The sequence below is a fragment of the Pempheris klunzingeri genome, chromosome 1, assembly GCF_042242105.1.
Source record: "Pempheris klunzingeri isolate RE-2024b chromosome 1, fPemKlu1.hap1, whole genome shotgun sequence".
In the NCBI taxonomy this organism is placed as follows: domain Eukaryota; kingdom Metazoa; phylum Chordata; class Actinopteri; order Acropomatiformes; family Pempheridae; genus Pempheris; species Pempheris klunzingeri.
Window position 1 is genome coordinate 32,795,412 of NC_092012.1, and position 23,290 is coordinate 32,818,701.

At 41.7% G+C, this 23,290-nt stretch overlaps 1 protein-coding gene across 1 annotated transcript in view; it reads left to right on the forward strand.

Moving 5' to 3' along the window:
- Positions 1-23,290, forward strand: part of itfg1 (integrin alpha FG-GAP repeat containing 1) — a 116,718-nt gene that overhangs the window by 289 nt on the left and 93,139 nt on the right. Inside the window, exons 2-7 of the mRNA XM_070842417.1 lie at positions 189-273; positions 497-627; positions 1,202-1,259; positions 1,797-1,874; positions 2,006-2,100; positions 20,981-21,030. Of these exons, the coding sequence (XP_070698518.1) occupies positions 189-273; positions 497-627; positions 1,202-1,259; positions 1,797-1,874; positions 2,006-2,100; positions 20,981-21,030 (497 nt within the window). The remainder of the gene's footprint in view (positions 1-188; positions 274-496; positions 628-1,201; positions 1,260-1,796; positions 1,875-2,005; positions 2,101-20,980; positions 21,031-23,290) is intronic.

Consider the following 23,290-nt stretch of genomic DNA (forward strand, 5'->3'; position numbering starts at 1 on the left):
GTCCTGCTAAGTCGATTTGTTTGTAGTTTGGGGATAATGATGGATATAAGTACGAGATGACCAAAATCCACCGCTCCAATCACACAGTGTCTGTGTCTGACACATGGTTCTGCCCTTCAGCTGTGTAGAAACAGCTGGATGTTAAATGAGCTTCAGTGAATTTAGATGTGTGTGTTTAACTGTTTCAGAGTCTGAGCTGGTGATATTCTTGGCTGACTCGAAAACGCCTTATTTCAAGCCCAAAGTGTTCATCACTAAGGAGAATTTGCCAAGGTATGTGTGACTTTCACTGCTGTCTTCCTTTCACTTCACTTTACTTTCACATGATATGTAATGTCTACTGTCCTAAACTTCTTTTGTTAGTCAGTACTGACGAGGTGCACCCACGTGTTAGGGCACTTATATGTAATCATAATAATCAGTCATGTAAAATCAGAGCAAAAGCCTAAGCACCATGTCACTGGCTCTCATTTTAATGGTCGGTCTTCCTGTTCAGGGACACTATCATCACCAGTGTGGTTCCTGGAGACTATGATGGAGATTCACAGATGGACGTCCTCCTTACAGCGCAGACCAACACCAACATGGCAACTGTTTTCATCTTCTGGGGACACAACCAGACATTAGGTGGGGTTAGGGTGACGGTAAATGGGTGCTGAGGGTGGGTGAAGGCCAGAGAACGTTGATGGCGGGCGTAGCTCACTCCCTGTAATATACATATGATTTGATAGGCACCAGCGTCATGTTAAAGGGATAGTTCTGGTTATTCAAAGTGGGGTTGTATGAGGTTCTTATCTAGAGATAGTGTATTACTTATAGTAGATGGAGGTCAGTTTTCTGCTGACCTCTTCCATTAGCAGTACATTGCTTAGCGTTTGTGCCGGGACTCCTGCCTGTTTCTCCAAACTGGGGTTGTGCTGACTGCAACATACTGTAAGTTATACACCAGCTGTAGATAAGTACCTCCACCCCACTTAAAGAATCGAAACCATCTCTTTATATATGGATATTTGTGATCTGATGAGATATGATTTTTTTGTGCATACTTGAATATTTAATTCAGCTTTGTTCCTAGATGTCGACATCAGGACTAAGTCAGATTTGTTTAGCCTGATTTGACCAGCTTGCAGATTTTTCTCTGCTGTTTCTCTGCCTGAAGAAGCATTACTTATGGCCTATTAAAACCGTTCATTTCCTGCAGATATGAATGGGTGGCTCAAGCTGAATAAGACCTTTAAAGATCAGCCTCTCATTATGGAGTAAGTATCAACCTGGTAGTTCTTTCATAAACTTTACTTTTACCGATATTTAGTTTTCAATGCTGGTAATGAAACAATAATGTGCCATATGTTTAGTTTTCCAGTCAAACACATTTTAGAGCATTGTTCCATGTCAAAATGTTTTTTATTATTTTATATCCAGTCTTAGATACGATTCAAAATGTCAGAATAATGTGCTATACGCTGCCTTACCAGTTTATTAGATGCACCTGTTTAATCAAATGAAAACCGGTTCCATATCCAAAGCTCTGCTCCCGTTATACATGCAGACTGATGTGAACAACATAATTGATAGGCTTTACTATAGAGCAGGCCAATACAGCACCTCTACTAACCATGGCCTAAAAATGACCAAAGAGATGGATCTGCACATCTCTGACAGTGAACTGAACATGATAAGGAAGTATTTTTTGCAGCTTTAGTTTGTACAGTATGCACCTAGTAAACTGTCATCTCAGTTACGTTTTAATCGAGTGATTTAACCTTAATGGAAAAATAAAAAAAATCTTCCCACAGTTTCAATGGGGACATGATCCCAGACATTTTTGGAGTCACCGAGCAATCATCCACAGAAGTCTGCTATCTCACTAACAGGTAACGCAAATATTCTCTAAGTCACTTGGACTTTTTCATGTTTATATCTGATGCTTTCATACCTTGAATTACTTTCTAAATTATGCAGCTTTAAAATCCAGCTGTTGTCTTGTGGTTTTTCTCCCTTGTAGGAGTCCAGTGTGTCACAGTGCATCTAATTTACCTGTCGGCATGCGCATCCCTCACTCTCATGCCTTCATTGACCTCAACAAGGACTTCACCGCTGGTGAGTCACTGATTATTAAGCCATGAGAAACAATGGCCCTTTTTCAGAGCACTCAGGATACTCTTCAGGGGAGCTGTTCTCAACAGCCATCACACATTACATGTTGTCAAATCTCTGCATTGTCAGCTACTGTATCTATATTATTCTTATTTCAAAACTGATAAAACCTTTTACATTTTTAGAAGCAGATTTCATAGCCTAAGTGGTCATGTAACCTGTAAACCAGTGGGTTTGTGTAGGAAGAAAACGAGGTAATTGGAGGCAGGTAAATGGGAAGTTTAAAGTGGAGGTCATGTGGCACAAGGAGATCGAGGTTTGAGTTATGAGCAACGTAGTCTTTCTGTTCTGTTTCTTGCTGTTCGACGAAAATGCCATTTCTGCACAAGGATATATGACAAATGTCCCTCAAAACAAACCAGAAGAGGGGCGTTATTCTGCACATTTACATTTCTTACATGAGGCCCTCTCAGGACTGACATTCCTTATGCACAGTCGGTGTTTGTTTTTGATCATACGTGTCTCCTCGCAACACCTATACGCCAGAAAACCTGAAGTTTAGTCCGCAGTCTCATTTGAACATACAACTCAAAGCTACAGCACGACAACTTCAGCTTCGTAGTGGTCCCACCAGTTCTGAAATCACAGACATGGCTCGGTACTCACACACTAGTTTGATGTGTCTAGCTGTATGTACGTGTACTGCATTCCCCTTTGTTTGAAGCAGGTTGAGTAAAGGTGGGCACACCAAATAAGAGATCCTATAGGTGAACTAACCCATACCGGCTGCATAGCTCTTTTCCACTAAGAATTTTAATTAATGACCTTTAAGTTGAAACTTCTCATAGCCTGATCTTTTAAGAACCTGTCAGGCTTTCTAGATTCCCCCTTGTGTTTCTGCTGTGTTTTACAAACCTGAACATCATTGAAAAAGGTGACGTTGCTTTTTTTTATGCCAGACGTTTTTCTGCACGTATGTTTTGCAGGAAAGTCCAGTTCAGTTGTGGGACAGCAATGGAAAAGGTGGCACTGATAATGATTTTATTTCATGTTTACATGCAGCGACTTTTCAAGATCATTTTCATTAAATCAATAGAAGTGAGCAGGAACAGGTGGTCCCACAGTAGGTGGTGGATAGAACTGACAATAGAGACGGCACCAGACCAGCTCCCACACTGTTGGCCAGCTCTCCAGAGCCGGCCACATCCCTCAGGATAGGTCGTTTGCTGGTTTCACTGTCTGCTGCTGAAGAATGTGGCAGAGAGCAGACTGTGGGCTACAGCGAAATCATTTCTTAGCTCTTATTTCTCTGAGAAAATAAAATATAGAGATACAGAATCAGAAGTAGAGGACAGCAACAGTAGAAACAAAAGCACAACCCATGACGGTGGCTTCATGTTAAGTTATGGGTTAAGTTCCAGTAGTGGAAAAGGCCTGATTGGTGTCCTGTTTGGTTTATAATACAGATCATGACTTTACACTGTCCTGGTTTATAAACTCTTTCCAGACCAGTGCTGACCTCTGCTCTTGCGTCCAAAAGCTCACAGGATGCACAAGTGGTGTGGTTATAAGCTTAAGATTCACAGGTATTCCCTCCTGAAGTGCATTTAACAAAGTTCGACGGAGGAAACTCCAGGAACGAGACAAGAGACCAAAAACTATATTTACTGTCACAAATTTCCAAGTTGATGAAGAGAGAAGGGAATAGCCATTTTCTTCACCAGTGAATGGAAAAATCATCTTGTTCTTGTTTTACAGCACCTCACCCCTGTCCTTCGGCCCATTAAGTGTAGCGCTGTCACTTAGACTTATGGGAGGATTTTTTTCCCCTCTGGAAACTAATCCGCATGTTTAAGGTAATCAGAGAGGATTTAGTCGTGTCATACTCACTGCAGGTATCTCTTTGTACCGTGCCGTTGTATTTCCAGGGCTGTCAGTGTTTAGCCAGAGCAGATTTTAATTCATATTTAATATGTTTAGGGATTACGAAAAACTCACAAATAATAAAGAAATCCTCACAGCAATATTTGGAGGTTTGGTCTTACAGATTGGATTGTGTTGGGGCATCATTGGTTTTTACTGCTTTATCTAGTACACTGCAACTCATGTCAGTCATTCAGAGTGATGGCCTGCATGTCAGCATGCCTCTTTCTCTTTATACTCTCTTTATACAGCCGTCCCTGCTGGAGGAAATCACCTCTTACTTCCTTTCCCCTGTGTACACACACACACACACACACACACACACACATTCACAAAAGCGTAGAAGGACAGTGATCATTAAATTCTTGAGGCTTCTTTAGTGCGTTCAGCTGCACTCAGTTTGCTGGGAGCGAATATGCTGCAGGAACTATCGAGCGCGAAAAGGAAAACTAGTAAAAAAAAATAATCTGCTGTACATCTGGTGGATGTCGGACTTTTTGGCTGCCACTCTCTGTGGGAGCATGCAGATGGAGGGAGGGAGAGAGAGAAGAGGGAGGGAGGGAGGCAGGACGTGATGGAGAAATAAAGCTCAGGATGAATGGTTAGAAAGAAATGTATGGTAGAAAAGATAAAGAGCAGAGGATGGGATGCGCAAGGCGATCGGTGAGTCTTCAGCTCAGTGGCTCAGCTGACTGTCTGCTGTGACCACCTGCTCCACTAAGCGGTACCGGCTGGAGCATCACAGTGTGGCTTAAGCAGAGAGAGTGAGTTTAAAAGACAATCTGGGTCCTGCTAGTCAACCAGTTTAGGGTAAAATACAGATGGAAGCTTGTCAACTGCAATTGATGTTTTGAAATTGAAATTGAAATTGTCTCATGATATTAGAAAGTGTTGCAGTTGTCACAGTTGATAAGGTCTCCAATAGTTTTGATCACACTGTAAATATATGTGGGAACAGTAGTCATGGAAGTTTTCCTCAGTGTAATACTACACAACTCAATCATTTTACAAACTAAAGTTTCCAAATGACCATGTAGAATGAGGCATGTTGATGATGCAGAACTTCTAAACATTGCCTGGCTGTTACATTGCATTGGATGTCTAATAAGAAGGCCACCCAGATAATTTTGGTTAGAAAGAAAGCCCTGTATAGCACTTTGTAACTGTTCACAACCAGCAGCAGCACTGCTGCCTCTAGGATACGTTTCTTTCCTTCATGTGCATTTGCATTGATCATTTATCCTCTGGGTATCGAGTCCTCCAGTGTTCGGCTTAAGTTTGCCAAAAATGATTTGAGGCACCTTTAGCCAAATAATCTTATAGTTTATAGTGATTAGAATGCCTTAAAACTGTATATTATTAATGAGTTTAAAATTAGGTTATGAGTGCACATTAATCTTAATTTATCTTAATTAAGACAGAGTTGAATTACTGTGGGGAATAAGTGTGAAACGCTTGGAAATGCAAATTGGATAAACGGGAAAATGAAAAAGTTTAAAAAAAACAATTTGAATTGCACCGAGGCCACATAAAGGATCTGGCAGATTCATGTTGCACACAAAGTTTCTATGTTATAATAAAATTCAGGCTAAAGCTTTTCTGGTCCCTTGGCTTATGGAGAAGTGTGTCTAAAGTTACTACATTGGGAAAGTCCCTCTAGTGCATCTACTAATCGATAGTTAATCACAGGTCAAAGTGAAGTAACATATAAAAACAGGCAATAGCAAACTTAAGCAAGACTTGTAATAAATCTTTATATTGGAAACACCATTAAATGCAGGCAGTCTTAAGTGGGACACGTTGCCTCATCATTTGGAACAAGGCTTTCACATTAAAGTGTCCCCTCTCTCACCTACAGGTACAGTAATACAGTGAGGTATTTTGTTAGTGTGGTCCAAGGAGGACGAGGGCTGTTTCAGGGCCGTGTCACGACTCCAATCTCAGTCCAGTGTCATAGCTGTAAACAGTCCCATGGTAGTGTATTGGCTGACCTCACTGCATCAGCACTGCCAGCTAAAAGAAAAAAAAGTCTGGAATTGTTTCCTGGCCGGTGTCAAGGCCTCATTTAGCCCGCTTATTGGACTCTCCAGCCAACCAACTTGGCGGCGACATACTGCATATGGCTCATAATCTCTTTTGTTACTATCATCCTCCTCCAGCCACCGTCTCTAACAGCAACGCATTCATTACAGCTTTGTGTTCGCTCTTTTGTTTCCCAGTCATTTTGTCTCCCTCCTCACACACTGAAGGCCGTCAGGTTGTGGTTTTTCCAGCTCATTGTGTGACTTTTGTCCCTCAGTCAATAATACAGGATATAACCAGTGTCAGGAATCAAGAGTGTGAGGAGCGATAAAGGAGTGGATAAAATACCACGTAAGAAAACATCAGGAGAAAGTGGCTTGCAGCCTTTTTACACAGATCCATGGGAATTTTCTACAGTAAAATGTAACCATTGTCGTCAACGTTTTGGCCCAAATTACCTCAGTGTGGTCCAATCGTTGGCACCTAGAAGCAGTATTGTGATGAAAAAAGTTGTGTGTACAGTGTATTGCTATCTTTGCATCATAAAAGCAAAGATATCATTAAACACTGAGCTGGCTTTATAATGTAGTTGCTCTGTTGTAGTTATTTGTCTCCACAGTGACAGTTAATTAGCAGGAACACATCTTTTGCGGGGCAGCCAGGAGGTTCAGATTTATACAATAGATGACTGATGTGAGCAGGTACGTTAATAGCCAGAGCCAAATGACCACAGGAGATGTTCTTATCTTTTGAATAGTATACAGTGAAGGTATTCACCCATATTAGACCTGTTTCCAGTGCAGGGTCATGATAACCTGCAGGGGCCATATCGCATCGTGTTAATTCATGAAAAGCACTGGTAGGCAGGGAGCTATGGGGAGTGATACGAACTTGTTTGAGGGAAAAGGTAGAAATTGCAAAGTAATTATAGATGCAATTTTTGGAGAAAAAAAACATGCACAAAGACAGCAATGCTGGCATAAGGATCCATTGCTAGGCAACGAGCATGGTAATGCTCTGTGCAGCATCCAATTAAACTAGCTCTGTGTCGAAGTAGCTTGCTGATTGTCTGACTAATAATGTGGTGGTGGTGGTGGTGGTGGAGGAGGGGGGGAGGACAGATTTGCCACTTAACAAGGGTGGCCAAGAAGAAGAATTGATTATATAGGGATTAAGTTTACATTTGGATGGCAGAGTGAGACATTTTTAATAGCCAATCAGGGCACGAGCACACAGAGAGAAACTCACCTGGTGAGGAAGGATATCACAGAAAGTACTGACCATTCTTTTCTTTAGTGATAATAATAATAATAATAATGGTAATAATAATATGAACGGTTTATTGCTTCCCTACTCTTGTCTTTCTCTCTCAGTAAACACTGACTTTACAGTTTATTTTCTGTTCCTGTCATCCAATAATCCAAGAGGATCTCTCATATATAATCCTAATTCAGATTTAAATTGAATGAGTGCAAAATGAGCACTACTGTAAACAGAGTCATAAATAAAGCCCCACCAGATGGGAAGCCTGATTTACTGACCCAAAACATTCACTGGCTGATGAACTGAGACTCTCAATCAAATAACTGTCAAATCAGCTGTCTTACAAAAGCCACAAAGATGTTATGTGATTAATTATATTGACCCGAAATTGGCTGGCCTGTCTGAATTATCGAAGTACTTTGCTCCTGCCTGTGATGGGTCAGTGTTTTTGAAAAGTTAAGTTTCCCCGTCCACACACATTTAACCACTTTTCAAAAGCTCAGTTTTCTGTGGAGGAAAAAGAAAAAAAGAAAAGTGTGGATAGAAGGCCAAAACAAATATAATTAATTTAGAAAAAAGTATCTGAACAATTGTCTTTGCAGAGAGGAGCATACCCCAGAGGCTAAACCCTCAGCACCCACAGCCACGTGTAGCCTCCAGCTTCATTAACACATCAGTTGCAGTCAATTCTGTCCCTCACATTCTAATTTCCCCATTTTATAGAGATTTGGAGTGAGCTTATAGGCACGTTAGGAGCGCCTGGTGCGATGCGCCAGCCCTTTGAGGTGTGTCGTTCTTAGCATCTCTGCCTCCAGGAAAGCTGGCGCAGCGTCAAACAGGCAAAAGAGACACTGTGCTTATTTTGGTAAACACAGGTGTTTTTGCAGATAAATGAATAATAGGAATAAATGAGGCAGAGCATTTCCTCTCTGATACGCTCAGCACTGTGACCGTAGCCTGAGGTTAAACTGTCTTTCCATGTTCTTTCCCAAAATAAATTCTTGTTGAGAGAAAAACTCCACGGACATGTTAAAAGGGCAGTTCTGAATATTTATGTGAGTCATCTGCACTGACATATTAGTAAGAAGAAATGATCTATTAATGTACTAGTAACCTGCCAGTCACATAATAGACATGTGCACACCTAAACCAACCAAATAAGCTTTTAGCCACTTTCCACCACTTTGGTCAAAATTGAAATATTCCAATCACTATTGGATGGATTGCAATGACATTTTGTATAGACATTCATGGTCCCCAGTAGATAAATCCTCCTGACTTTGATGGTACTCTGACATTTCCTCTGGCATGCTTAAAATGTTAATATATCCAGTAAAATATCTCATTGTCTTCTGAATGGATTGTACCCTGCTACAGACATTCATAGTTCTAGGAAAGTCCCCATGTTGGATTTGAAGTTGGGATGTTGTAACGTGGTTTCTTGGTATCCATCTTCGACCTCCAGAACACCAGGACAATTTTTTTTATTCTTGTCGTCCCAGTCTGTAGTATCACAGGTTCATATCTGTATATTCTCATACAAAGTCAGTTTTTTTTATTAATTTCCAACAGTCTACATATGTGATGCTCCCTCTGTAAATTTAATTAGTTCACAGAAATAGACACCCTTAGACATTCAGTGTATACAGTGCTAATAGCATGCACATCTTTCTTGATGTTGGCACACTCCACTGATTTATGTCCTGCACCCACACACACACACACACTGACGCACGCAATTCTGTGGAATTAGCTTTCCCATGCTTGTTAGAGTAGTTCTTTGAGCAGTTTCTATTTACACACACACACACACACACACACACACACGGAGACATGTGCAGTATAAAGAAAGTGAGCAAAATAGGATGGAAAGTGTGAGTGTATGCATGAGAGGGTTTGGCCATAATCCTCCCTATAGCTACTGCACCTACGTTGTTCCCTGTAATGGTTTTAGGAGATTATTTCTTCCGGGAATAGCATTGCTCCATTCTGCGCTTGTGTATTTTGCCATGTTTGTGAATGAGCCATTTTGATAGATCGGGGTGGAAGTCACACAGTGTGGAGTAGGGCTACATATTGGCTTAGAGACGGATTTATTCTGCAGAGCTTTTCACTTTGTTCCTGGCCTGGATTCTGTATTTTCTCTTGTGTGTGTGTGCATGTGTGCATGTGGTGATTATGTGAGGGAGGGTGGTGGATGTGTTGATGTGAATATGCACACATCAGAACTTAGATCAGGGTGTGAGGTACAGTTTATTGTTGTATTTGTAAGTGGGAGTATTGTAGTAGCTGTGCATATGTGCACGTCTGAGCTAAGATGAGTGCGTATGCAGCATGCAGTGGTGCACGTTTGTATGTGTGTGGTTGCAGTATCAAGTGTGCAGACACAAAACAGTGTGGTTGCAATGACGTTGACAGACAACATTCATTCTTTATAGAAAATGTTGTGACAAAGTTACCAAGGAAGCCATGTTGTAGCCTCTGGGAGAAAACCTGTGAAAGAGAATAGCATCTCTGAAGAGAAACTTTCAACCCTTTCAGGCTCTGTCAGACATTTTAACTGAAGGGGAAAAATTGACATTGTCATATTTTACTACATTAACAAGTGAAGTGGATGTGATGGCAGAGCTTACCCTAGCAGTTCTCTCTCAGCCGACAAGGTAGCAGTACAAATGTGTTTCTTTCTTGTGCTCCTTCTTTCGACACAATAGTAAATCGTCTTTGTGGGCTTTGGGCAAGTTTGAAAAAGCTCGTTTCACAGTCCGATGGTCCCTTGCTAGCGGGGGAACAGGGCCACATATCAATGGAGGTGGCCTGTGAAGATTTGGCTCGCCACACAGCCCCCTCTCACACCTCCAAAAGGGACACTCTGACATTGTGCGTTTCACTATCAAATCTTGAAAATCGCACTGAAAAGCTTGTCAAGTCACGTGAAGGAACATTACAGAAATTAAATCAATACTAAACTTCTGGGATACAGAGATGACTCAAAATGTGTTCATTTGACTTTTCCCTCACTGCTGTCGTGGCCTTTTCAGCCATCTCAGATGTCTCAGAGGAAAAGGGTGTTACTCTTAACAATGCTACTTCAGCTAAGATCATAGTAGCCAACTACAGCAAAGCCAACTAGAAGTAAAGTAATATTAAATTGGACCTACATCCATCCATTGTATGGCTCAGTTTTACCGATTAATTTTAGTCTTTGCATGGGCTCGTTTCCAGTTATTGTAATCGTAATTATTTTTAACCCTTGTAAGCCTGTGGTCTTTGCAGCCTGAGGTCCTCAGGCGGACACCTCCAAACTATTTCTGTATCATGGTGAAAGGCTAAAGGTGAGCAGGTTTCTGCTGCCAGGGCTCCACAGCTTTGGGGTGACCTTCCTGAGGATCCCAGCCTCACAAAATCAGTATCATATTTTAAGTCTCCTCTTGGAACATAGTTTTATGTGGAGGTCTGCACAGGGCAGTCTAGTCTGCAGGTACAAGACATCCGCAGCAGGTGCTGGCAGTGTTTTTTCCAAGGCTGCAGGGGGCTCACTGGCTGTCATGCTGTAATGCAAGGTCATGGTGGCTTGATAGCCACCTGTTCTTGTGATGAAATATCCCTGATGTCATATAAGTTGCATTTTTAGTATGACCTAGAGATTTGGCTTTGCTTGTTTTGGTGAACAGGACATTTTGGGCTAATTTTATGACTGCATTTCCAATCGAAATCAGTTCGTACACATCGATTTATATGTCATTTTTCTTGTTCTTGCACGGAAACGGGCACAAGACGTCAATAGATTAGACGTGACGGTCTGCATATTTTCAGACTAACCCAATCGCCTTGCATCTCTCTGCTCCCGTCTTGCTGAGAGTGAGGCAACCCTCCCACTGTCTGTCGGAGGCAAAGTATCAGTTTCACTACTGACGGCTGTGACATTTCCTTCAGAATGCCAAAGGGCCTGCTTTTACCAGCGGAACATGGATCAGTCCATAGGGTTAAAGACGGAGGGAACAGATTAATGCAAGCAGACGAGCACAGCGGGCTTGGCTTGGGACTATGGACAAATATACATGAGACACACAAACACAAAAACAAGTGCAGGCACACACACACACTTTATGCTTTCATCCTTCTCATTTTTCCTCATTACTGTCAGCCTCATTGCTCCATCACACACAAACAACAACTCGAACACACAAAGTGGACGTTTGTCGCCCAACCCCCAGAAACAGAGCAATGAGATCAGTCGGCAAGGCGGCCTTCCTTGAGCCCATATCCCCAGCAACCCTGAGGGGACAGAGCACACAACTGTGTGTCTGCACATGTGTGTGTGTGTCTGTGTGTTTGTATATGTGTGTATGTGTGTCCTTTTGACAGCCAGCGGGGCCCAGAAGTCACAGCTTGTTTGCTGAGTAACAGGCTAACAAATGACCTGCTCAGGGGCATTAGAGACGTGAGGTAAAAAGTGGATCAGCTCTGTCTGTCTGTCTGTCTCACTTTCTTTCTGTCCCTTCATCTCTCTACACCTCTTTCTTTTCTCTCCTTCTCGTTGGCTCCTCTGCCCCTCCTTCCTGCTCTGTCCCCATTCTGTTCTCTTGCACACTCAGATTTTGTACCAAAATTTCACTCTGTGTTTCTCCACTTACACATGTACAGGTGCACATAACCCTAATGTGCGGGAGCGTGGTGGTGATGAGTGAGGCGACCGTACACATGCACAAACGCACACAGCATATCAGACACTAATGCAGCAGCCGCGGTGCTGGCTGTCAGATCCACTCTGCACTGCAGCCTGGATAAACCACCCCTACTTCTGCTGCAAGGGCTTTTACAGGTGTGTGTTTGTGTGTGAGGGGGAAGCGCGGAGACGGGGGGGTTGTAATATTGCTGCTGCTGTTACTGTGGTTGTTGGCCTCAGATAGCCCCCTTAGACTAAAGACAACATGGAAAGGGACTGGATACTGGAATGGGGTGAAGGCTTGGAAGGAAAAAGTTTCAGGGAAAAGAAGAAGAGAACTTGGGAGAGGAAGTTTAAAAGGGAAACCTGAATTGTTCTCTAATATTGTAATGAGTCACTGACTTTCCCTCTTTGTTTTTTTCCCATCCTCGACCTAAGAAATGAGTGTCAGACAGTGGGGGGGATACATTGTTAGCTTGATTGTATAGTATGTATGATATAGAAGACTTTTCAAAATTCAGTTCACTGTTGTGTTCTTGACAATTACACAGAACAGCACAGAACTACGTCAACAGTTATAAAACCATACCAGTTGCTGAGGGGGAGAGACTGAATCCCCAGAAATGCTCTCTTACTCTATCAATAGGGCTGGATTTTCCTCCTGTGCCAGAAAGCAGGTGAGAGGAAGGACAACAGAGAAGCAAGGAAGAGAGATGAGTTCAGTTATGAAAGGAGTCACGCAGTCATCCGATTCTAATATACAGTCCCTGCACATCTAGCACAGCAAAATCAATAATCATGGCTGTCTTCACTAGCGGTCATGTCCTCCCTCATCTCCACAGTCGTATGCTGCCATGCAGCCAGCCGAGAACCATCCAGCATGTATACTGTATCTTGTTTAAAGAGTGTGGATGTATATGCGTACAGGAATATAGGCTTTGGATGAGTCTGACCTGACTTTTCTTTTGAGTCAGTAACAAGGCCCAACTGAGCCCTGACAGCCCCATAAAAGCACACCACTGCTTTTAATAAGCTTCTAATTGGAAGCTTGCAAGCAGAGGCGGGCATAATAAAATGACTGCTCATTTTAGTGAATGTCGACGAGGCTCGTTGTTGCCACAATGCTGAAGGCAAAGGACACATACAAAGAATAGTGTGGGTGGGTTAGTACAGTGTAGAGTGTGTGTGTGTGTGTGTGTGTGTGTGTGTGTGTGTGTGTGTGTGTGTGTGTGTGTGTGTGTGTGTGTGTGTGTGTGTGTGTGTGTGTGTGTGTGTGTGTGTGTGTGTGTGTGTGTGTCTGTGTGTGTCTGTGTGTGTCTGTGTGTGTCTGTGTGTGTACACACTTGCACATGTCTACTATAAAGGCAGGCATGAGAGTAACAGGGGACGGGTGTGAACAGAGTAATTAGCTACAACTTTTTACACCAGCTCTCCCTCTTCCTTCTCCTCTGCCCCTTGCTGTTCTGCTCTTTTAGCCAATTTGGGTTTGCAGCATTATTATTCTTTAATAATCTGTTTCTGCATGGTGGAGAATAATGGAGCACTGTGGAGGATAGAGGCCTTTTCAGTGAGGTACACACTGCACCAATTGTCTATTCAACATATTGAAAGTTAACAGAAAAAAAAATGTAACATTTTAAACATGCTGTTCATGTTTTTTTTTTTTTGCATTTGTATTGAGAAGCTGAATCAACACCCAGTGAGGGATTTCTGCTCCAAAAAGGCCTGGTTTTCCTTTGTGCTGACAAACCTCGCTGATGTAAATGTCTAGTATTAGTCTATCTGGCACGTTCCACTTCTGTGGTTTAACTTTTGTAGCTCTGCCTGCCTTTTGTTTACGTTGGGGACACAAATTGTGCCTTGGGTGTGCTCATCCATTCATTTGCAGTAACAGGCAAGCGACTGTTCTCACTTCAGTTCACTGTTCTACAGTCATAACACCTCTTGACCCACAACAATGGTGCTGCTGTCCTGGGCCACAGAGTATGGCAGATAAGGGGGTATGTGTGTGCAGAGAGAAAGTGATAGAGGGAAGGTGATAGTGAGACAAAAGCAAAGAGATAGTATAGGCGGCCGCCTGCTGCTGTCTATTCTCCTCAATGTCAGAGTTCTCCTTCTCTGCTGAGACTTAGCACCCGTCTAGCATCACCCTATCTGTTTATACAGAGGCTAATAGGAAGCCTGGTCTTTATCCCCACACTGCGGCTCAACATAATGGAATAGAGAGACATAATGCCGCTCGAGTCAAACAGTCAGCGGAGGCCTTTAAATTGCTTCCAATCCCCTTAACAAATCTGATGGAGAGGCTATGAATAACTCAAGGACCGCTCATCTCCCCACGCTCTGCTTCTTTTCTCCTCCTCTCCTCTCCTCTCCAGAAAAACAGTCTAAACCTGAGTATCAACTTGGATTAACTCTCTTTACTTCACTTTCTTAATTAGGATGTGCCCGTTTATATTTACTGCACTGATCTATTGCAAGTCCAGCTTACATTCCAGTTTGAAGATCACAAACAGCCAAGTTTTGTGCGAACAGGTGCAGAAAAGAAAACTTTTCTCAGGGATTTTAATTTTCTTCATGAATGGATATAGAGAACATTGATTCCAGTCTCAGAAGGTGAGACGACGCTGAATGACTGAAATCTGATGGAAAGAACTCTTAAATTAAATATATTCTTTATATCTTGACGGAGGTCGATCCGTTGCCGATCTGTTGAATTCAGAAATGTCTTGGAGGAAATGAAAAAGCAGACCTCAGACCTCAGTGATCTGAAAACAGGAGACCTCAGTGGTCTGCTGTACGTTAGCAGACCACCATCACAGTACAAACGGGATAGAAAAAAGTATTTACTGCTGTATAGCTGAAAAGATTACCTCTGTAGGGTACATGGAGAGTGCAACAAGTGTTGTAGAAGTAAAAAATTCACATGACATCAGAAGCCTGTTGCACCATCTGTGTGTTATTTCAGACTTAGCTTAGCTGGAACATAGATCAGTTACAGTTACATTACAATTTACAATTTAGTTTAATCATCATATAAGTCACTAACAAGTGCTGAATGCTGGACTTAAGTGTGTAACAAACTTGTTATAATGTAACAACTAGTGTGGACTGTGCACTCAAACTTATGATCAAGCTAACTTTAAGGCTACTGTCTCAACTATCTTAACTAACTAAAAGCAAACATTTCCCTGCACACTTACTCTCATATGGCAGATGCGGTACACTGCATGTTTTGATGCCAACATGCGTCTGACAAATAGCAAACCTTACCACTTCATATGAAACGCATCTGTGTCCTGATGAAAATAGCATCCAGCCAATCAATCCTTTGTGCAGCATGCTGATGTTTGTCCCAACAGAAACAGCGAGTAGACCTCCCCAGCTCTGCACCATGCTCCCTGCCTCACTTCACCTTGTTTTGCTGTTTGTTTTAATACACTTGAGCTGTGGCAGTTGTTACTCTTAAGACTTTGTTATTAGCAACAGACACACTGGCAATTAGTCTTTTAGCTTGAAAAGACTGGCTGATTGTAGATGATTGGCTGGCTTACAACCCAATGACGAAGAAATTCACAAGCAGATGCACACAAATATTTAAATAATGTGCTGAAATCAGCCATGCAGTGTGGGGGCGGCTGCATGTGCGTTCATGCAGCCTGCTCATCATCTGCTCGTTCATGTGGGTGTGATACTGTGCTTTTTGAAGTGTCATTTGTAGGGAAGAGAGAATTGAACAAAACGGGAAAATGTGAGAGCGTACGAGAGCAGAGGAACGCAGAAGAAATAATCACGTGATTATAGATTGCCTCTCTTGCAATTAAAGGATTAGCGTTCTTTTTGGTTTGTAGTGATTTGTTTTGTAAGCCTCTTTTTTTTTTGTATTCAGATGCACCTTGAAAAGTGGGTGGCCTAAGCATCTGGTGTTAGTCTCCCTTTTTCTTCCAGTCTCCCATGACAGTTTCTTTTAGCATCGCCGTTGCTCCTTGCCTTTACAGTTAGCATGTATTTTAATTATCCGGCAACATGACATACCACTTAGAGCTCTGAATCCTTCTTGCTGTTACGCAACCCCACCCTCCCACACACAAGCACATTTATATACCTCAATTATGTATGCATCTTTCTGAGTGGTGGAGTATGACAGCTCTATTAGCCTCTGCTTTGAATGTGTAGTGCAGAGTGCTAGATCGGTGGTGGTGTTGAATTGTTATTGGTTCAGATGTCTGCAGCGTACTTGTTGTTAACCTAAAGGTAATAAATAAACTCAATATATGACACAGCATCCGCAACTAATGTAATTGCTGTGCAAAGTAGAAGCCTGAGCATTCAAGTCACAAAGCAATGGAGTATTTTTGCAGTCAGACACATTATTATATGTGCTTTTACATTTATATGTGACTCTTTCAGATAAAATGTGATGACACCATTAGCAACATTATCGACATCACAAAGTGATAAAGTGATAAATCGGAGAACAAACGAACTAAGAATACAGAATAACGAACAGAATATTTAAATTAGAAACAAACAGAATTGAGTCATTTCAAGCACTTAAACATTACCTGAAGATCCAAGTCCAGGTAACACAATCAAAGCATTCAATACAATCTTCAGTTCAAACCTACTTGATGGCAAAAGAGCTAAAACTGAATTTGGTCTTCTATTGCAGGCATTTTGTAATTAGAATTATGGTGTGGATGTGGTCCTAAAATCATTAAAATTGATAAAAATATAATAAAATGAAGGAATATTTTGAAAAGAATAATCAATGCCATAAGGCTTATGTTTTAAGCCCCACTGACTTTTCACAACACTACAGCAGCATCTCTGCTCATGGTTTTCTACTGAGCCACAGTTTGATGGGATTAGCAGCTTTGATGGTCGTGTTGGTCACTTCCAATCATACAGGTCTAACAGGATTACTGGTAGCTCATCATGATACTGGGACTGCCACAGTGCTTGTTTGATGTCACCATTGTGACAATCACCTCTTCAGCACAAGTCCTATAGGTGTCACCCTGAACTACGAGCGGCCTTTGTGATTGTCAAACATTGTTATGTTGTGGGATGGGGGGGGGGAACGGATGACAGATTCATCCGTCTGTTTCAGTGCCAGAGTACGAGTGTAGGACTAAAATCTCTGCTTGGGGACTGGGTGACCTGGGTTTCACACACAGTTGGAGCACCTCCTCAATAAAATGAAGTGGTCACAAGATGTGAAACATGATCAGTAAGTAAGGCCTCTTTCCTCAAGCTCTCCAAGTGTAAAGTGTAATGTGTTGACACCCGCCAAGGTTCTAAGGCAATGTGGCCCGACTCCACCCCACTGATTAAACATTGCACTCCTATGACACTGTCAGACTCACTGAGGTAAGTTCTCTAAAAAAAAAAAAGGTAGCTTTAACACATTGTTCTTTCTTGTCATATCATTACCCACAACCCGACTGCTGACACTTCTGTGTTACGCGAGTAGCATCTCATTTAGCCTCAATATTCAAGCAGAGATAAGGAGTGGGCAGCAGAGGTCTGGTAACCTCATTCTTTCTACCTAATTTTTTTTTTTTCTTCCATTTTTTTGGAGTGACGGGTGATTTATCAAACTCAAGACAGCCCCCTCTGAAGCCACAATCTTTCCCACACATGCAGTGGTACACCACAGGACCTGTAAACAGACTTTGTTGTGTAGAATGAGGCATTCTTAATTAAAAAAAGAAAAAAAAAATCTATTTCATACCTTTAACTGGCTTCTTCTGCTTAGCAACAGCAACATGGGTGTCATTATAGGTAAACTAACAGAAAAAACTAGATTCCTCAAACAAATGTTGAATAATTAACACTGATGAACACATAATGATATTAAGATAAACCTAAAGTATCAGTCATTTACAATTAAAATACAAATAATTTATTTAACTTAAATTATGACAAAGTGGTTATATTTTAAAAGGACTAAGTACATTCCACCCACTTCTGCCATATTATATGTATAAAAATCATCAATGAGTATTTATTATTTTGTACAATGATAACATGTCTGTTTATGAGGATTTTGTTAATGAAAGAAATAGATATAAAAGCAGAAATATGAATGTGCTTATGTGCTTTGCTGAGGTGAGCACACGTCAGAAACTGAATTACAGAAATGAAACCCAGGGAAAGCAGGGCAATACAAATGAGCTACTTAATTAAACAAAGGACTTTCACTTCACTTAAGATCCACTCTGGTTCAGTTCTGCTTGATTCCTCTCTGCTCTGTTTTGTTCGGTTCCCCTTTATAATATCTCTTTTAACTTGAATGAGTCCCTAAAAGGTCCTTGGCAGCCCAGTAAAAGTCCCTGGAACAGTAAAAGTGTGTTAAAGTGAGTGATAGTGGCAGCAGTTAGGTTTATACTGCTAGCTAGCAGCTCTTTATGAGACTGTGTAGAATAGTTTCTGGCAGAGACCGTGGGGTAAGGGAGGGGAGGGTGGAGAGGGACAATGCACTGAAGAGGATAATGTCAGAAGGATCACACTGGAATTACCTTATTGTTCAGTTTACCAAAGAGAATTGGTTTCTCAATGTCGACGCGTATTCCCCTTGACACCCAGCAAAAGTGTGTTCCTTCTCAGGACAGATCATAGAGCAGGGTCGTGTCTGCTGCTGTATCCAAGAAGAAAGCAGGTTGAGGTTTAGCGTCCTGCTCAAGGGTGTTTGCCACTTTCAAGTCATCAGTTTACACCCTCAGCACACCGCCTGGCAGTGGTGAGAATCAAATCAGCAGACGGACCCACGGGGCAGCTTCAAGTTGGACCGGCATTTAGTAACTGAGTAGAAGAGGAGGAATTAGTGGAGAAAAGAGTTTGGCGGTAGTGGGGGAAAAAAAAAAAAAAAAGAAACAAGTGATGAGATAAGGAGCGAGGAGAGGAAGAGCCCACACAGCGAGAATGTTAAGTGTTTACGAGATGAAGATCCCTCCGTGCATCTCTGTGCTCCTCCGTCTACCCCATGCCACTCTCACTGACACACCGCCATCGCACCTAATCAGCCAATCACGGCTGGATTCTGTCTAAGATGCTTGATTGGCTGATTAACCAAGCTCATCAGCACACCACCCAGCGCGACTACAAACACACACGGGCAAGCACATGCACAGTGTGCAAATTACTGTATGTGTCCTGGAGTGTGTGTGTGTGTGTGCACATATGCATAATGTATGCATGCACTCGTAAAATGTTTTGAGTCTGTGTGGGAAACATGTCTGCAAGTCCACAAAGTTTTGAAAATCAGAAGTTTAAAACCTTAAAAATGGCTTGATTTTGCATTTGAATGTGATTTCAGATGACTGTGTGTGTACGTGTGGGTGTGTGGCTGTAGGTGCGGGTGTGTGCTTTGGGTTGGCAGTGATTTATTGGCCAACAGCTGTAGTTAGGTCATATCAATGAGTACTAGTATTTCTTTATTGTTCTGTAAGTTGTAACACATGGATGCCCGGTATTTCTTTTGTTTTCTTACTGTAAGCAGGGACACAAAACAAAGTGATGAAAGGTACTGAGTCTGTTCACTGTAGCAGATCCATAGAATGCTGTTCATGGGGAGGACTGAGATTTCAGAGCGAGTGTGAAGTGTGATAAGCATGTTTTTTTTTTTTTTTTCTTTAAACCCAGATTTAAAAATGATAACTTACTAAATCGCCCTTACATGAGGTGGCAGGATGTTCCTGGAGGGTAGAGCTGCCTTTGAGGAAGCTCTTTCACTCTGCTGATTTCTCCCTCCGTTCTGGGGATGACTGCAGTGGAATCCTGGTATAACATTTCAGAGCACATCTGTGAGAGTACGGGGGGGGAGGGGGGCTCCGATTGGTATGCTCAAAGAGGAATGCTTTTCAGTCAATACAGCTTGACATGTTGCCAATGAAAGAGAGTAATTCAGTGAAATGTTTTTTTTTCTTATCTATTATATATTTATATATATATTTCACTTCAATGAGGAGTCATGCTGCTGCGTTTTAAACTAGCTTTTGGCTGCAGTGGCCACTACAGTAGATGGTACTTACATCATGTAAAACATATACATGATACAGGATTTCTACAGTAGCCTTGATCAGGACACACATCTCATTCTTCCCGTCTCCCCTTCATTCATCCCCTTTTTCATTACCATTTATACGTCCCCATGCAGAGCACGGCAACACGTGGAGTATAGCAGGGCCTTAAGGCAGATCAATGCCAATATTTATTTCATGTCCAATTACCGGGACAGGACCGCATTCCAGACAATGCAGCGCTGAAAGTAAATGTCCTCTCGCCTCACAGAGAGGCACACAGTAACCGCAGAGAGCGGTTCAGCCTGCAGCCTAAGCTTCAAGAGCAAGGAATATGAGTACAAGTGCAGGTTATAGGATTCCAATAGAGCAAGCTACAGGCATTACCAGGGGGTGAAGGCTCCATAAGGCTGAGTGGAAATCCTGTTGCTTTCAGTGGGAGATCCCCCCCCATCCCAGTTCATCTTTTTAGCTTCCCAGCTGTACTTTATATAACGGTCAGTCAAAGAGAAAGGTCAGAATATATCAAAGTGGAACCTTTCTATCCCTAACTAAGCTTTAGCCCTGTACATTATACATGATGTTGATAGGTCTTAGTGTTGTATGACCAATTCTATGATGTATGACCAAAGTATATATTGAAATAATATGTTTCTGACATAGTTAACAACAAAGACATCAATTATAATGTGTACTAAAGATAACTTACCCTTATATTAACAAGGGAACATAAGCATTCAAGCTATTGGCGATGTTTTATTGATCTTTTCATGTCAAGTCTGTAACCGTACAAAGATTCACAGCTAGAGTGAAGTCTACCTTCTCATTGCTGTCATTCTACAGTAATGTCAATCTACTGCATTTTCTTCATTGCAGATCAATAGTCCCTGCTCCATGCTTTCTTAACATTACCACATGAACTTAATGACATGTGTCATTAATGACTTGCACCCTCCCTTTTGTCTCTCTGCCCTCCTCACTGCAGATTTGTTCCTGACAACAGAAGGGCCTACGTTTGAGACCTGGATCAGCAAGGTAATCAGCCTTTTTAGAGTCTTTTGCTTCTTGTTTTCCTCTCCCAGCTTTCCTCTCTACTGCCTGTCTCTTCAAGGCCAGTTCGGTCATCTGTGTCTGATCTGTGTGTTTTAAACATGATTTTACACAAATCAAGTACCAATCAAGTTACATTTCTGTATGTAAAGTTTATAATACTTTCATATTGATTGTAGTTATTAAGGACAAAGGCAACACATGATTTAACAAATGCCCTTCAAAAGTTGCCATAGCCCATAGGGCTGTTTAGAATTTTTAAAAAATCAATTTAAAGATTTAAAATGATTTTGGCAGACCAACAGTCAAAATCCCCAAAGGGTAACTGGTAAAATAAACTGTGAAAACCAGGTTTAAGAGGCTGTTACCTGAACTTTATAACATCAAGTGTTAGCATTTTTTGGCCTAAAATAACACAGGATTTCTTTATTTCTGAGTGCATGTGTACATATGCAATCACCAGGCACTGTTGGCTATTAACCAAGGGCTTACAATATGGTATCACATGCTCTTTATTTCCCATATATGAACCAAGTCCAATGTGTCCACCAATAGAAAGATTATTTGTGCCCACATTAAGTATAACCAAAGGTGTTTACCTAGTGAGCAGCTCTAGAGGCACGACCCACACACCAACCCATCTGTTCATTTTCTTAATGCAACAAACAGATCTGCAAAGCTTTGGTGGGCTTTGGGGTGCAAGATTGTTAGCACTGCTGCAGGACTAGTTAATATTCTGGGAGAGCAGAGAGGGGAGACCGAGGCTCTGGGTTTTTGTCGAAGGGTCCTATTTGAAATTCAGCAGGTCGAGGCACAAGCCGAACAGTAGTCTATCTTATCGCAGAGAGAAGGGGGGGGGCAGGAGAAAGGAAGGGGAGGAGGTGAGGAAGAAGAGAGAAACAGAGAGAGAGATTGAAGGATTTGCCAGAGACAGAAAGTGTGTGAGGGTAGAGGGAGACGTAGCAGGAGCAAAACAGAGCAAATAAAGTGCTGCGACCAAAACCTGAGTGGAAGGAATGTTGATCTAGACAACACAAGGGCAGTTTTGAGGAAATTCCTAAAATCATTTAGAATTTTCCAAGAGAATACCAAGATGTGTGTCCAGACCTTTTGTTGTGTGTCTGTTAGTTCAGGGTGGGTTCATCCAGCACTTGGTCCAGACTGACATCACAACTATGTAATGAATAACCATGCTATTTGGTGCAGACATCCACCAGAGGATGATTTGTAAAGACTTTTATCTCCTGAGATTTCATCTAACACAATATTCAGCTCAAAATTATGGTTATCCATCACTTTGGTCAATAAACAGCATAATAATAACTGCAAAGCCATTAAGTATACACCCGCAGAGCATGTACCTGCTAGTATCATCACTGTGAGCATGTTAGCATGCTGTCATAAGACTTGTTAAATAGATTTGGGCTGTAGTGAAACCGGATTTCTTTTTGCCGTTTTGGCACGAATCACTGAACTTACTTGACAAAAACTGACACGTGCATCCAATGATTGTCCGTGTGATTTGATGCAGATCTGGATTTAGACTGAAATATAACATTTTAAACAGTCTTTATTACTGAAATAACTTTGAGGAGCTTGAAAGCGCAACAGGGCAACACCCTTAGTGTTTGCTGTTTCAACCGTAAGTCTTAGTTAATCTGCTGTAAAACAAAGTACAACATATCATTTTCATGTAAATAAGAGTTGGAGTGGTACTATAAATAAATACAGGAAATCATCTGACATGAAAGATTTGTTTAATCTGTGGAAGAAACCCCAAGGTCATCCTCTTAAGCTCCAAACAAACGTGATTGAAAATGTGAAATAATATCGATAGCGGATCTTGACCCCGACTCTGTGTGAAGTTCCTCTCTTTGTAAGAATGGTCAATATCTCACTCAGTGCATCCTTTAATTTTGTACATCACCAAAAAGATTGATTGATAAAGCTTGTTTGTTTGTTGAAGTGGATCCTTTAAATCCTGTTGGAACAGAGTGCAGAGCAAGACAAAGTGAACTGGCACACACCCGGTGACAGACAGAATGGTTTTTAGCCTTGTCAGTAAAATCAGGTGGTCTGCAGCATCCCTGAATCACTCCATCCCACCTTCAGCTGTTGAAAAAGCTCAATCCTTTCATTTCACTTTGCCACTCTGTATTTTTCTGCTCTTTATTTAATGCACAAACAAGTGCTCACACACACACACACACACCGTTCTGACATACATTGCCATGGATGCACACAC